The sequence below is a fragment of the Anopheles cruzii genome, chromosome 2 (assembly GCF_943734635.1).
Source record: "Anopheles cruzii chromosome 2, idAnoCruzAS_RS32_06, whole genome shotgun sequence".
NCBI classification, from domain to species: domain Eukaryota; kingdom Metazoa; phylum Arthropoda; class Insecta; order Diptera; family Culicidae; genus Anopheles; species Anopheles cruzii.
This window is the reverse complement of record NC_069144.1, coordinates 58,238,383-58,252,084: the sequence shown is the minus strand read 5'-3', so window position 1 is coordinate 58,252,084 and position 13,702 is coordinate 58,238,383. Positions and strand designations below refer to the sequence as shown.

The 13,702-nt window shown below is 51.3% G+C and overlaps 2 protein-coding genes across 4 annotated transcripts in view; one reads left to right on the top strand and one right to left on the bottom strand.

The window, feature by feature from the left end:
• Positions 1–4,430: 4,430 nt before the first annotated feature.
• LOC128268108 (protein ST7 homolog) lies at positions 4,431–6,239 on the top strand. Its single transcript, XM_053005126.1, has 3 exons — positions 4,431–4,461; positions 4,543–4,650; positions 4,735–6,239. Exons 1-3 carry the CDS (start codon positions 4,431–4,433, stop codon positions 6,102–6,104), a joined length of 1,509 nt encoding a protein of 502 aa, XP_052861086.1. The 3' UTR covers positions 6,105–6,239.
• Positions 6,240–6,952: 713 nt separating this feature from the next.
• Positions 6,953–13,702, bottom strand: part of LOC128267532 (myosin heavy chain, non-muscle) — a 28,585-nt gene continuing 21,835 nt past the window's right edge. For all 3 annotated transcript variants that reach the window (XM_053004385.1, XM_053004387.1, XM_053004386.1), the window contains 6 exons: positions 13,079–13,702; positions 12,710–13,014; positions 11,645–12,409; positions 10,498–11,559; positions 10,252–10,415; positions 6,953–9,389 (listed from right to left, as the gene is read on the bottom strand). The exon at positions 13,079–13,702 is cut by the window's right edge and continues 2,116 nt beyond it. In XM_053004385.1, the coding sequence (XP_052860345.1) occupies positions 9,272–9,389; positions 10,252–10,415; positions 10,498–11,559; positions 11,645–12,409; positions 12,710–13,014; positions 13,079–13,702 (3,038 nt within the window). In that variant the 3' untranslated portion in view covers positions 6,953–9,271. The remainder of the gene's footprint in view (positions 9,390–10,251; positions 10,416–10,497; positions 11,560–11,644; positions 12,410–12,709; positions 13,015–13,078) is intronic.

Genomic DNA, 13,702 nt, shown 5'->3' with positions numbered 1-13,702 from the left:
CAAAAGTGTCCTCCACAGCAAAGCCTTTCAATGTGTGTTTCTTTCTTGCGTTCTTTCGTCAGACATCAACAACTGCCATTGGCAACAAAATGGTTCCCTCGGTCGGTGCCGCCCGCTGTGACCTGCAAAGAAAGGCACGGAAAAAGGTGGCTTGTGGCGCACATCGCATTTTCTCATTAAAATTTATCGCTTTTCAATCACACGCAATGTACCACACCATCTCTCTCTGTGTCTCTAAAACACACGGGTCTCGCGGACGGCCAATTGTCGTGCAAAGCAGTGCACGTGAAAGAGGTGCGAAAAACTCCCGGCGCGATCGGGAAAATTTCGTTTTCATCTGGCATGTCGTCGTCGTCGTTGTTGTTGGCCGGCGGAGGAAATGGGTTCGTGAAATCATCTCCTCTGGGGGCCTGCTCTGCAACGGAAAAGCGACCGCACTTTCACGCAGGAGGCTGTGCATTTGTTGTCTCTAATTTGGAAATGATGAGCCTGCGACTGCTGCTTCGAACGAGAGTGCGCACTTTCAACAAAATATTGGTTAACGACGCCGGGCCTCGAGGGGCGAACGTGACCACTCCCGAAGGGGCTGAGCTGCCCCCTGCGGTCGATTTCGCGTACATCCCTTGAATTTTCGCCTAATTTTTTGCATTGTTACTGTGCGCGTAAGCACCCCGGTGGTCGTAAAGTCGGTCAATTTGACCGCATTCAGTTCAGAGGTTTGGCTGAAAGTGCGGACAGAAAACCCCCGAGAAACAACCCTACAACAGTTGCGTCAACAACCCATCATTGTTGGTCGGTGGGCTGTTGGAAAAATGGAAGATTTAAGAGGTAATTATTGCTACGGTGGCTACCGGGGATCGCGAGCGCGAACGATCGTCGGCCGCACAAAGAGTGTTGGCCGGCTGGCTGCTGCTGTTTCCAAGGAGACGAAAATTATTAGAATCTGGAGGCCAATCATCACCCATCTCTTATCGTATAATGATCCGATCCTGGCACTGTCGTCGTTTCGGTGATGTAAGCTCGTCGAAAGAGCCACCGGTGGCACCCGTGTCCGTAATTTCTCGGTGCGACGAAAGCGAAATTTTGGATCGATTTTGCATAATGATACATCTCTTTGAAAGGGTAGCCAACAGCAGCAGCAGCAGCGATTTCGTTTTCGGGCCATCTTGAGCCATCTTTAGGGCCATGGCTGAGGGCCGGTGAGGGTTTCGAGTTTCTCCAAGCGTCAGCGACGCGAAAGTGAACGCCAAAAACCAGGAAATCCGTGCAATTTTTCGGACCGAACACATCCCCAGATCATAGCAATCCACGTGCTGTACGCGGGCAGCCAGCACTCTTCTCCATCTTGCCTTTCTCGCGAAGCTCCTCCGATGGTTGCTGCGATCAGTGCGCAACCACGAAGAAGCTGATGATTATTTGCTGAATTTTGCACTTGATTCTCGTTCGCGCATGGTTTCGACGAATTCTGTCGCTGAACTCTTTCTACGGCTTTCTAATTGAGTTTCATTTTCACCCAGAGCATTGCCCTGATTCCTTCTCACCATCCCAATCCGACTACACGAAATCTTGGGAAGCGTACACAACACGTTACACGGAACATAGATGCGTACTTGTAATCTCAAAGGGGGCCTCCTCTTCCAATGGCTACACGATCGTCTTCATCTTATGCCCTCCGAACCTAATGAACGAAGGGCAGAAAAGAAATGGGAAAGGAAGACGAATGAATAGAGAATTAAGATGCACCGATCGCGTCTCGGTCAAACAAAAGGCACCTCTCCAGATGCATGTCCTTGCTGCCGGCTTCATGGCTTAGACCAGGTTTTGCCAAAAGCTATCCCAAACCCAAAGATTTTTCGGGAACACGAGGATCACAGCCCGTCCTGCTTTTTGTGTTTCTTCCTTGGCCATTTTCGGTTCCTTTCATTTCGTGTGGAGCGCGCCCTTTTTGGTCAAATGGGAATCCACATCCAGCAGGTCGCCGGTTGCAAAGGGCTCAGGCGGAGATCACAGAACGCTCTGGAGCGAGGTTCGGACGAAGAAACAAACCGGTTCCGCGAGACCGTGGCGAGACTCTTCCCTTTAGCTCTGAAGCTTCCTGTTGCAAGTCAGCTGCGTGTGCTGCGAAAATTGGAGTGGCCACTTTTTGGGCAAATCGGCGGACCTTTCTTTCAATGCAGCATAATAATATCCGTAGTGCAAAGTTCTGTTGTCCACTCACCTTTTTCTCTGGCTTGGCACAGCCACGGGAATCAATCAGTCCACCGCTGGTGGGTCTGGCGGGCATTTCGACATCTGGCATGCTGACGGCGGCTGCCGCTGTTAGCGATGCCGGAAGCTTGCTGGCCGGTTCCTTCCCTTTCTCGAACAGAAGCTTCTCATTCGCCTGACCGGCTGCAGCAGTCGCGGCGGCCAGTTCAAACTTTTTCTTGATCGCCTCCAGGGCGGATCGTGTGGTGGCCGCACTAGCCGTTCTCAGCTGCACTTCCCCAATGTCGGTGGGCTGTAGTTCCAGCATTTTATTGTTCTTTCGAAGCACTCCCGCCGTTGGAGTGCAGTTCTAGAGCGCCGACGGAGCGGAGCTTTCCGTGTTTTTGACGGGAAAGGTCAAGGTTTGCACTTCCAAAAAGCTCCACTCTCAGTTATTGTTCGCGTTCGCGGGGAAGCTTTTCTCACACACCAACGCGATCGTACATTCGCGTACACACGAAGTAGGCACAGCAAACAGCAAATTCCCTAACGGAACCGTGTACGGAATCGGCACACACAAAAGAACCGAAGGGGTACACGAAAAGAAAGAATATTTTCTCACCCAAAAGAGTGGACCACGCGACCACGATGATGCTGGCCCGGGCGCGAATAAATCACTTGCTGGATGCAACGGAGTACACAAAACATGCACACAAATAGACCATCGAATTCTGCCAGCAGGAGAACGAAATAGCACTTTTTTATCTACGTACTACCACACAATTATCAACGTGATCGGGAGCCTTCACACTACCGAAAGAGAACTGATGATCAAACAATAGATTCGGAGCACTAGGGATTGGACGATGGACTCGAAGAACACGGAAACACACACGAGAACGCGCAGGAACACCGAAAACACGACCGAACCGGCGAACTGCTTAATTTTACTTTTGATTTAATTAGCACACAGTGAACATTTCACTGTATTTAACGTCCCAAACAAATAAGAAACAAGAGACCGGTAAACACAACACGAATTTTTGACAACTCTTTACTTGTGTAAAACATAAGAAGAAAATAAGAAGAAGAATAAGAAAACATGAAATTTTTCTTTTTTCTGTTTTTCGTACTGTGTACGTACTTACTGTATTTTGTTAAGAGCCGAACGAAAACGCACCACCTAGCTTGAATTTTTGTTTTGTTTTGAAATAACCCTTTAGTTTCAGTACGTTCTCGTTCCTAGTAGAAAAATAAACACCTCACTTTCGAACCTGACCTTTCTAACCGAAACTGACCAACTTTTCTCTTCTCTCTCTGTATTTCTCTATTCTCTCTCATTTCTCTCTGGTTTTTCGACCCGAAGTCTAAACATTACTTACGAACGGGAAAGAGATAGCTGACGCTAGAGCGAGATGGTCGAACTTCTGTCTTCTTCGCACTGGTGCGGCACTCTTTGCGAACCCTTCGAATCTGTCAAAATGCATTGACATTCATTTTCATCGTATACGAGGTGTGTTCAAAAAAAATTGCGACTTTTGAATTTTCGCGGGCTACGTATATCCGATTTTTTGTGGCGTTAGGTTGCTAGATATGTCAGTGACTTATGGTGAAAAGTTCAGCCATTTTGAGTAATCGGTCAATTTTTGACAGCTGTTTAGCTTGGACAAGCACAGTGGTCCAAAATGCTACTGGTCCAAATTCATACTGAGACGAGATTTCTCACACGGAATTCTCACTCACTCCATATAAAATTCGTCTCACCAGTTTTGAAACCACTCACTGCTACAAAAGCCAAAGACTAAGAAAAGACAACTCCGAACTAATTTATTTTTTCATACAACACGTTAGTTAAGTTAAGTTTGTCAAATTGTGAATATTTGAGTTTATCAACTTTGGTTGTGCAGTAAAAAAAAATTAAGCTTTTCACCAAAGATTACATTTCCTACCCCTCACAAATCAGTGCGCGAGAAATGTCATTCTCAGGCTGCGTACGTGAGCACATCACTCAAAACTTTAGCGGAAATATAAACAACACCGCAAACGTAAACACCAAAAAGAAGTGACCGCCGGAGAGCGAGAAAAAACCCCGGATTCGTCGATCCGTGCAAGGATACCACTACGCCGGAACACTGTTTCCTCCGTCGTGCTTCGGTGTTTCTCGGCGTGTACCTGTTGTGTAGTGTACCCCCTCCGAACTGGCCACATTCCCGGAAGGGGTTTGTGCTTCGAACCAGCAAAGGATGTGGGATTCGTCCGTGTTTCTTAGTACATGTAAGTCCGTCGCCGGGCTGGTGCCCCCGGTACCCGTTCCTAACACACAATCGTTCTTTTCCCGCAACTTTCCCTTCACAGTAACGCCCAAGTTTTATGTCGCGCTCACTGGCACCTCTAGTCTCATTTCGGGTTTGATCCTCATATTCGAATGGTGGTACTTCCGGAAGTATGGTACCTCGTTTATCGGTAAGTCCGCGGGAGGGCCCGGTGGCCTGGCGCGCGATGGACAGCCCGCTTCAAAGATTCGTTCGGTCTATCTCCCCGCACCAGAGCAAGTGTCCATTAACCACATCAGCCCGTGGATCGGCGGCAACGACAATGGCACGGAATCACCGGCCCAGACGCCCACCCAAACGATGCCCGAGTGCAAGGTGTGGCGCAATCCGTTGAATTTGTTCCGGGGCGCCGAGTACCAGCGGTTCTACTGGGCGACCCAGAAGGAACCGCTCACGTTCTACGACATGAACCTGTCGGCGCAGGACCACCAAACGTTTTTCACCTGCGAAGGGGACGCCGGCAAGGCGGAGTACGAGATAATGCAGACGGCGTGGCGCGAGCGCAACCCGGTGGTGCGGATAAAGGCGGCCAAGAATGCGCTCGAAATCAATCCGGACTGTGCGCCGGCCTACATTCTGCTGGCCGAGGAGGAAGCGACCACGATCGTGGAGGCGGAAAAGATTCTCCGCACCGCGCTCAAGGTGGCCGAAGGGAACTACAAAAAGTCGCAAACCTTCCAGCATCAGGGCGCGGTGGCCGAAGGCATCCACCGGCGGGACACGAACGTGCTGATCTACATCAAGCGCCGGCTGGCGATGTGCGCCCGGAAGCTGGGCAAGCTGAAGGAAGCCGTCAAGATGTTCCGCGATCTGACGAAGGAGATTCCGCCGATCATGAACGTGCTCAACATCCACGAGAATCTGCTCGAGGCCCTGCTGGAGATGCAGGCGTACGCCGACTGCCAGGCGGTGCTCGCGAAGTATGACGACATTTCGCTCCCAAAATCGGCCACGATCTGCTACACGGCGGCCCTGCTGAAGGCGCGCGTGGTGGCGGAAAAGTTTTCACCCGACAGCGCCTCCAAGCGCGGCCTCAGTCCGGCCGAAATGAGCGCCGTCGAGGCGATACACCGGGCGGTCGAGTTTAACCCGCACGTGCCCAAGTATCTGCTCGAGATGAAGCAGCTCATTCTGCCACCGGAGCACATCCTGAAGCGGGGCGACTCGGAAGCGCTGGCGTACGCGTTCTTCCACCTGAACCACTGGAAAAACGTCGAAGGGGCGCTCAACCTGCTGCACTGCACCTGGGAGGGCACGTTCCGGATGCTCCCGTATCCGCTCGAGCGGGGCCACCTCTTCTACCCCTACCCGACGTGTACCGAGTGTGCCGACCGCGAACTGTTGCCCTCGTTCCACGAGGTGTCCGTGTACCCGAAGAAGGAGCTGCCATTTTTCATCCTCTTCACCGCCGGCCTCTGTTCCATCACGGCCCTGCTGGCCCTGCTCACCCACCAGTACCCGGAGTCGATGGGCATCTTTGCCAGCACCACGCTCAACTGGTTCTCGCTGCCGTTCCACTTCGTCAAGGAGCGCATCGAAGCCATTTGGCCGTGCAATCTGCTGCAGCAGCTGTCCCGCATCTAAGCCCTAGGACGCTTTCTTCCCCGTAACACGCAAACACGCCTCTCTACTAGAGCTCCTGACGACCCCGTGGTGGTGGCCCGCGGTCAGCACGACGACCCGCGCTCCCCGTTTTAATCCAGGCGTAGCAACTCCACGTCAAAGCGCACAAACTACCCGGGAAACCTCCGGAAGTCACCCCGGTCACCCGTGCCCCAGTGTCGTCGTCGTCGTCGGTCGGTTGTAATAAAAGTTTTGTGGATTAATGTGTACTTATATTATGCGCGCGCAGGCGGATTGTGGATTGTGATGTATTTTGTGTGCGTAGGCCCGGTCGTGGGTCTACGCCGCAAATTATTATTCTTAAAAATGTGTCTATCAGTCTGCTTGTGTTTATTTTTTTAGTATTCCCTTTTTTAACGTAATTTGCTCTGCATAATGTGTGTGTGTGTGTTGTGTGCGAAAATATAGTTTCGCGGCAGATGATGATAGAGATTATAGAGAATACAAATAAAAGTATAAATTATGTGAAATGAACACATGCAAAAGACGCCCAAGGTTTTGTCGTGTCTCTCTCTCTCTTTGCGGATAATTAGGAAATATTGAGACAAAAGGGAATAAAATATGATCCGAGTATGATTTCAGCAACCTTCCCAAGAAGGCATTTGACCAAACTCATATTGTTCTTGTTCTCATCGTTGTAATCTCATCTCATCTACTGCATCCTAATGAAACAACGGGGTTGCTAAGCTATCCGCTGCCACCAAGGGCTACTGAGACACATATCCTTTCGAGGATGCTTTCAGTTTCTTTCCGTTCATCAACCAGAGAAATACGGACTCCGCTATGCTGAAAATTCAATAATTATTTAAATGATATTTTATTATCAATTTTAATTACTTGTGGCTGCTGCTGCTGTGTTCGCAGTTTATCTTTTTCTATAAAAAAAGTACATGAGGCTTATTAAATGTATGTAACAGGGGAGAGAGATGTGGGGCGTTTGCTGATATTCGTTCGTATTTGTTTGGCCCTTTTCTTTTTGCTTGGCCTGACTTTGATAGAGGGTTTTAGGCAAACTGGAGGCAAGCAACGACCTTGCAAACGAACGGGGGGCTTGGCTTGGGAGCGCAAAACACGGTTCGGGGTCGATGCGCGGCGTTGTTTGTGTGTTTATGAAAAATCTATCATTTGTTTGTTTGTCTACCCTGGGGGCGCATTTTTGAGCTCGATTGTGCTCGCTCTCTCTCTCTCCCTCTCTCGCTCTGTTTTTGCACAGTTGTGTTGTGTGTAAAAGCAATAATAATAAATCGCGTAATAACTAATAGTAATAATACATAGTTAAATAAAGAACGAAAAAAGGAAGAGAAAAAATCATTAAATAATAGTCAAAAGCAAAAATTAAAATGTCCAAAATGGCGCGCCTTGTTTGCGCTGCTCTTCTCGCTATCTTACGCTCTCTCTTTCTCTCTCTCTCTGTTGTGGCATCGCTCTTTCTCTCTCCCTCTCCGTAGTTAAAACTCTGTCTCTCTTTCTTTTACCCTTTTTTCCTATATATCGCAATAACGATGATCTTATGATGATATTAATGATCTACTTGGTTCACTGTGATCTCCATACACAGCGCCACGTGGCCCTTAAAAGACGCACATCCTTCACATATCTGGTGGTGGTCGGTCCATTGTGGTGTGTCCTCGGTTGAGTCAACGGACAAACGGGTAAAGCGCCCTTACTGCAACCCGATCGATCAGTTTAAAGAAACAACACACGAAAAGCATCGCTTGTGAACGCAGAATCAGAAACACCCGGCAACATGAGAGCACACAATCAAAGTACAGAAGTACAAAAGAAAAAACATAGAAAAACAAAATAGGCACATCATTTTACTCCACACCATCTCTCTCGCTATCTCTCTCTTGTCGTCGAACTGTTCGCCTCTGCTTTCGATTTAGTTCGATCTATCTAGAATTGATTGTTATTAAAACATGGCACTTTGCTAACGGTACACGGATTCGCTCTGTCGTTCACACGGTTCACACATTCTGTGTCGTGTGTTCTGCACACGCTTCGGATGCGTCCTCTTCGCTACTGTGTTCAAACAAACTAAAAACCCATTTAGTAAAGGTACTTTACAACTTGAATATTCTCAAATCCGATTCACAGACAAAGATTGAGAGGAGAAAAGGGCAATCAACATTCAATCACATCATTCGATGGTTGCTACAGATTGCTGCCACCGAGCAAAAATCACACAAATCAACAAATACTCTCGAAGTAATCAAAGTAGCCACAGTGCAAGAGCCCTTTGTTGAACGCACATCACTGATGCGTCGTAGTAGGCTCGAACCACCCCATATTGAAAAGACCAACACGGAACGTTTTAAAACCTAAATTTTAATCCATGTAAAAAAGCGCACAAACCAATAAAGATTGATCCGCGGACGATAGAAGAGAAGGTGTTCTCGTGTGAGTTGGGCGGCGCGCACTTGCGCGAAGGATAAAAGTCTTAAGTATGGGAGCAACAGCGCGCATGCACATCGCGAGTTGTGCTTCGCTGTCGTGTCCTTACCATGCACGCGCGCGCCCCTTTTAACAGGAATGTGTGAGAACCTAACCCCCCGCCGTCCGCTATCTTTCTTTATCCCTTTGAATCAACGCACAAAATCTGCGTCCATCAACCAACTGTTCGCACACACTCACGAGCGGTGTGATCATGAACTAAGCACACAAACGAAAGACAAAACAAAAACGCACGCACACACTCGTTAGTAGCAGAAGAGAGCAAAATAGTTGCAACCATCCTTGAGACACAGTTTTTTAATCCTGCCCGCCCTACGCCGAACGTACTATTCACAGTGCCGAGGGTCGAGGAGTAGGGTACGTCCTCATCAGTCGTACTCAGATACGCGCCGCTTACCCGACAGACTAAAAAAAACACAAAAACGGCCGCTCGCCTCGGCTGGCGTCGTCACTCTCTCTTTCTCGTTTGCGCCATACTACCGCGGCATATTGCTGTGATCCTCCACTCGATCCTCGATCGGACATGCGCCCCTCATCATCATCATCGCACCACATCAGTAATGGTGGTGCTGTTGGTTGTTGCCGGAAAGATGGTTCTGGTGTTGTTGGTGTTGGAATTGCTGATTCTGTTGCTTCTGCTGCTTGCCGTTGGTGGAAGACGTCGGCGTCCGTCGTCAGTTGCTGTTGTCCTCGCCATCGAGCGATTCGTCCTGTACCGACGACATCGAGTCGCTCTCGCGTTTTGGCGTCAAGCGGGACGAACTTAGGCTCATTGTACCACCACCTCCTCGTCTGAGCGGGGACACAAAAAACGAAATGTTGATTAAAACGAACCCTGGCACAGTTTGGGGATAGTTATTTCACACGGGGCTAGTAAGAAAGGGGCACGATGCAGCGAACGGAAGGGTGGAACGCCAGAATAGGATTAGACTTGAACCATTTACGGGAGAGAGAGATTAGTAGTGTTGGAGAACGGAAACATGCAACTTCGTCTGTCCTAAAAGGGGGCCACTGTAACTATATTCTATCGCACACCGAAACATACCGATCCTTGATCCTCGCGGGATCGTATCCACGAGGGACTCAATTCTCGTAGTAAAAAATGATTAAAACCAAGGAAAACACACACACAAACAACGCAAGAGGGAGCGCAAAAGCAAACAACGAGCAATCGGGCGCTATTGGTTTACCTGGAACACGGAGTGGCACACCACTCCATTGTACAATTGGAACGCATCACCACCCGACAACAACGATAACCAGCGCGCGCCTGAGGTGATATGGTTTTCGAAAATAAGAGGACCCCCGTTGCCTTCACATCCGGCCGTGTATCACACTTGCGTTGGGGGTCGCGTCGCAGGGACTCTGCTGCGACCCCGGGACACCTCTCTACTAGAGAGTGCCGCGGCTAATAACGATAAAATTCTACGAACAACAAAACAATGATCTTCCGCGTGGCGCGACGCGGCACCCGCGATTACTTTTTCGATTCTTTGTGCATACTGAGGAGGGATGGCCGGACGATCGTAGTCAGAGGATGAAAAGGTGGTCAGAGAAAAGAAACGAAACGACGCACATTCGGATCGGATAAAATAGAATTTGAGTTTTGTGTTCGATCACTCCGATTGGATCTCGCGAGACAGCGGCCACTTACCTCAGTTTCGATTTGAGAGCATTCACCTCCCGCGATAACGCTTCGTGGCTTTCGAGCATATCTTCGCACTCCCGCTGGGCCTTGCGTTTCTGTGTCTTCTCCATCTGTATCTCCACTTCCGCTTCGTCCAGATTGCGCTTCAGAGTCTTCATCCGGTTGTTGATCTGCTCGGGGAACAAAAAGAGAACTCGGTAAGCATTTGGAATGTTAGAGAATGGCGTGCTCCCCCCCCCCGTGACGCAGCACCTTCTCGATCTGCTCCTTATACTGATCGGCGTGTCTCCGTTCGTCCTCGATGTTCATCGTTAGCTCCTTGACCTTCTTCTCCAGCTTGCGGTTCATCTTCTGCACCATCAGCCGTTCCTTCGTTTCCGTCTCGAGCTGCTTCTCCAGGTTCGCATTCTTCGCATCGGACGAGGCGACCGCCGCCTTCACCTTGGTGCGCAGGGCCGTCTCGATTTCGGACAGCTTCGCCTTCAGCTCCTTGTTTTGGCGGTCCAGACCCGACCGGACGGTTTCATGTAGCTGCGCGTTCGACTTCTCGGTCGCCAGCTCCGTGGTGAGCTGCTCGATCGTTAGCTGTGCCTTGCGGTTCCGGTCAACGATCAACTCCGAGTTCGACTGTTCCTCCTCGAGCTCCTCCTCGAGGGCCGCAATGCGGGCCTCGAGCCGGCGCTTCTCGTCAATCATCAGCGAACCCTTGCTCGAGTTGGAGTTGATCTCCTCCAGCAGCTCGTCACGCTCGGCTTCGGCCGCCCGGCGCGATCGCTCCGAGCTGGACAGATCCTCCGACAACTGCATCGATTCGGCTTCGAGGGCCTTCACCTTGCGCTCCGCTTCCTTGCTAACGACCGCCAGCTCCTCCTTGGCCGCCTTAGCTTCCTCCGCGTCCCGGATGGCGTCCTTGATTTGTGCCTGCAGTTTCTTGGCCTGCTTCAGGGCGTCCTCCTTGACCTTGTTGTTCATCTCGAGCGTGGCCTCCATATCCTTGAGGTCACCCTCGAGCTTTTTCTTTGCGGCCACGGCCGCCGCCCGCTGCTTGCGTTCCTCGTCCAGCTCGGCTTCGAGGTCGCGCAGTGCCTTCACCAGCCCGCGCCGCTTCTCCTCCGACTGTTCCTCCTTCGCCTGGATGTCCCGCTCGAACTGGGCCCGCAGCGCCTGCATGTTCACCTCCAGCCGCAGCTTGGCGTCCTCCGTCAGCTGCAGATCGTCCTCCAGCTCCTCGTTTTGTGCCTTCACCTCCGCCAGCTGACTCTCGAGCGAACGCTTTGCCTTCTCCAGTTCGTGCACGTTCTTGTCGGCCGTTCCCTGTTGTTGTTGACGAAGGAAAGGAAAGTTCGTAAAGTGCCCCACACGTGCTTCCCCGGTATGTCCCCTCCGGCCCACCACTTACCTGTGTATTGGCCAGTTCGTCCAGCTCGTTCTGCAGCGCCTTACGCTTCTGCTCCAGTTCGTCGATCTTCTCGAACGCTTCGTCCAGCTCGCGGGTCAGCGAGAGCACCTTGGTTTCCTTTTCGCGCGCCTCTCGCTCGGCCGCGTCCCGTTCCTGGGCGTGCTGCTCGCTAATGACCTTCTCCTCGGCCAACACCTTATCGAAGTTCTTTTGCTTCTTCTCGAGCTCCAGCACCTTGGTGCGCTGGGTTTCCAGCTCGATGGTCGCGTCCTCCAGCTCGGACTGGATCTTTTTCTTGCTCTTGTCCAGCCGATCGTTGGCGACCTGAAGCTCCTGGATCTGGCGCTGCAGCGTCTCGATGTCCTTGTTCATCTTTTTCTTCGACTCCTCCAGCTCCTTGGCCACGTCCGACTCTTCCTCGGAGCGTTTCTTCATGTCCTGAATCGTGACGCTCAGCTCGGTCAGCTTCTTTTCGTAGCTCTTTTTGGCCTCCTCATCCTCCTCTAGCTGCTCCATCAATGCTTCCTTCTCCGACTCGATCTGGCGCAGCTTCGAGCTGAGGGCCAGCTTTTGGCGCGTTTCCTCTTCCAGTAGCTGCTGGGATTCGGTCAACTGACTTTCCAGGTTGCCGGCACTCTTGATGGCCGCCGAAGCCTTCAGTTCGGCATCGTCCAGCTGCTGGGTGATGTTCTCCGTTTCCTGCTGCAGCTTCGTCACCTTATCCTGCAGCTCGACACGTACCCGCTCCACCTCGGCCAGTTTAACCTTTTGAAACGGAAAACGGGAAGCGGGATGGTGTTGGAATGGAATTAAAAACCAATGGTGCTTCCAAGGTTGACGAACCGTCACTAAGTAACTCTTTCCGCTAGGAAACCAACTGAAGGGAAACTCAATTCTTACTTGCAAATACTCAACTTCATCCTTGCGCGTTTGCGTAACAAAACGGAACGAACACAAGAGAGCGAAAGTGTTTCGAAATTATGATTAAAATCAAGTGTGTACAAACAAAACCATAGGAAAACTTGCCAACCCCCCGAACCCCAACCGAGAAACGAGGCCGTTTACCTGGAGTTCTGCAATCTGAGTTTCGGCCTGCTTCCGGCGGCGATCATTCTCCTGGCGCGACTGGTTGACGTTGCGCAGCTCGGACGTGAGGTCGGCGTTTTCGGCCTCCAGCGTTTGCTTGCTCTTCTCGAGGCCACCCTTCAGCTTCTTCAGGTTCTCCAGCTGTTCGTTGATGGACGAAATCTCCTGTGCGTGCTTGTGGCGCATGTCCATCATCTGGGCTTCGTGGTTCGACGAGTCATCCTCGAGCGTTTTCTTCAGTGTGGCCACCTCCTGTTCACGCTTCGAGCGCAGTTCTTGTTGAGCTGTGAAAGGAAAAGAACGAAGATGAAAATCCGCTAGGGCAAAGAACACACACAGAACGCGTACCGGCGGTGGTGTCGAGCGAATCGAGCAGCTCGTTCTTGAGCGCCTCCAGCTCCTCGTTTAGGTCGCGCTTCTGCTTTTCGGCCTTCGAGCGGGCAATCTTTTCCGCCTCCAGATCCTCCTGGATTTCGGCCAGCTGCGACTCGAGCTCGCGTTGCGTCTTCTGGGCCACCGCCTTCGAGGCCGACTCCTCGTCGATGCGGACCAGCGCCTGTGCCAGCTCTTCCTCGCGCTTCACCAGCTGCTGCTGCATCTCCTCGATCTGCGTGCGCCGCTCGTTGATCTGCTCCTTCAGGTCGGCCACCTCCGTTTCGATCTTGCGCTTCGACCGGTCCGACTCCTGGCGCTGCTGGTGGTCCTTCAGCAGGCGCTCCTCGAGCTCCGCGATCGTCGACTCGTGCTTCGTCTTCAGCTTGGCCAGATGCTTCGCTTTCTCCTCCTCCTCGGCCAGCGTCTGCGACAGGTCGTTGGCGCGCTCCTCCAGCAGCTTCTTCTCCTTCACCAGCTTCTGGTTCTGGTCCTCGATCAGGGCCGTGTCTTCCTCCATCTTTTTCAGCTTCGCATCAAGCTGCACCTTCTCGAGTTGCAGCTTCTGCCGGGCGGCTTCCTCCTCTTCGAGCTGCTCCT

Bases quoted from the DNA above. Each gene is read 5' to 3' on its own strand.
- LOC128268108 (XM_053005126.1), top strand. From the start codon at position 4,431: ATGTGGGATTCGTCCGTGTTTCTTAGTACAT. The intron at 4,462-4,542 runs GTAAGTCCGTCG...TTCCCTTCACAG, and splicing joins GTCCGTGTTTCTTAGTACAT to TAACGCCCAAGTTTTATGTC. The intron at 4,651-4,734 runs GTAAGTCCGCGG...TCCCCGCACCAG, and splicing joins GTATGGTACCTCGTTTATCG to AGCAAGTGTCCATTAACCAC.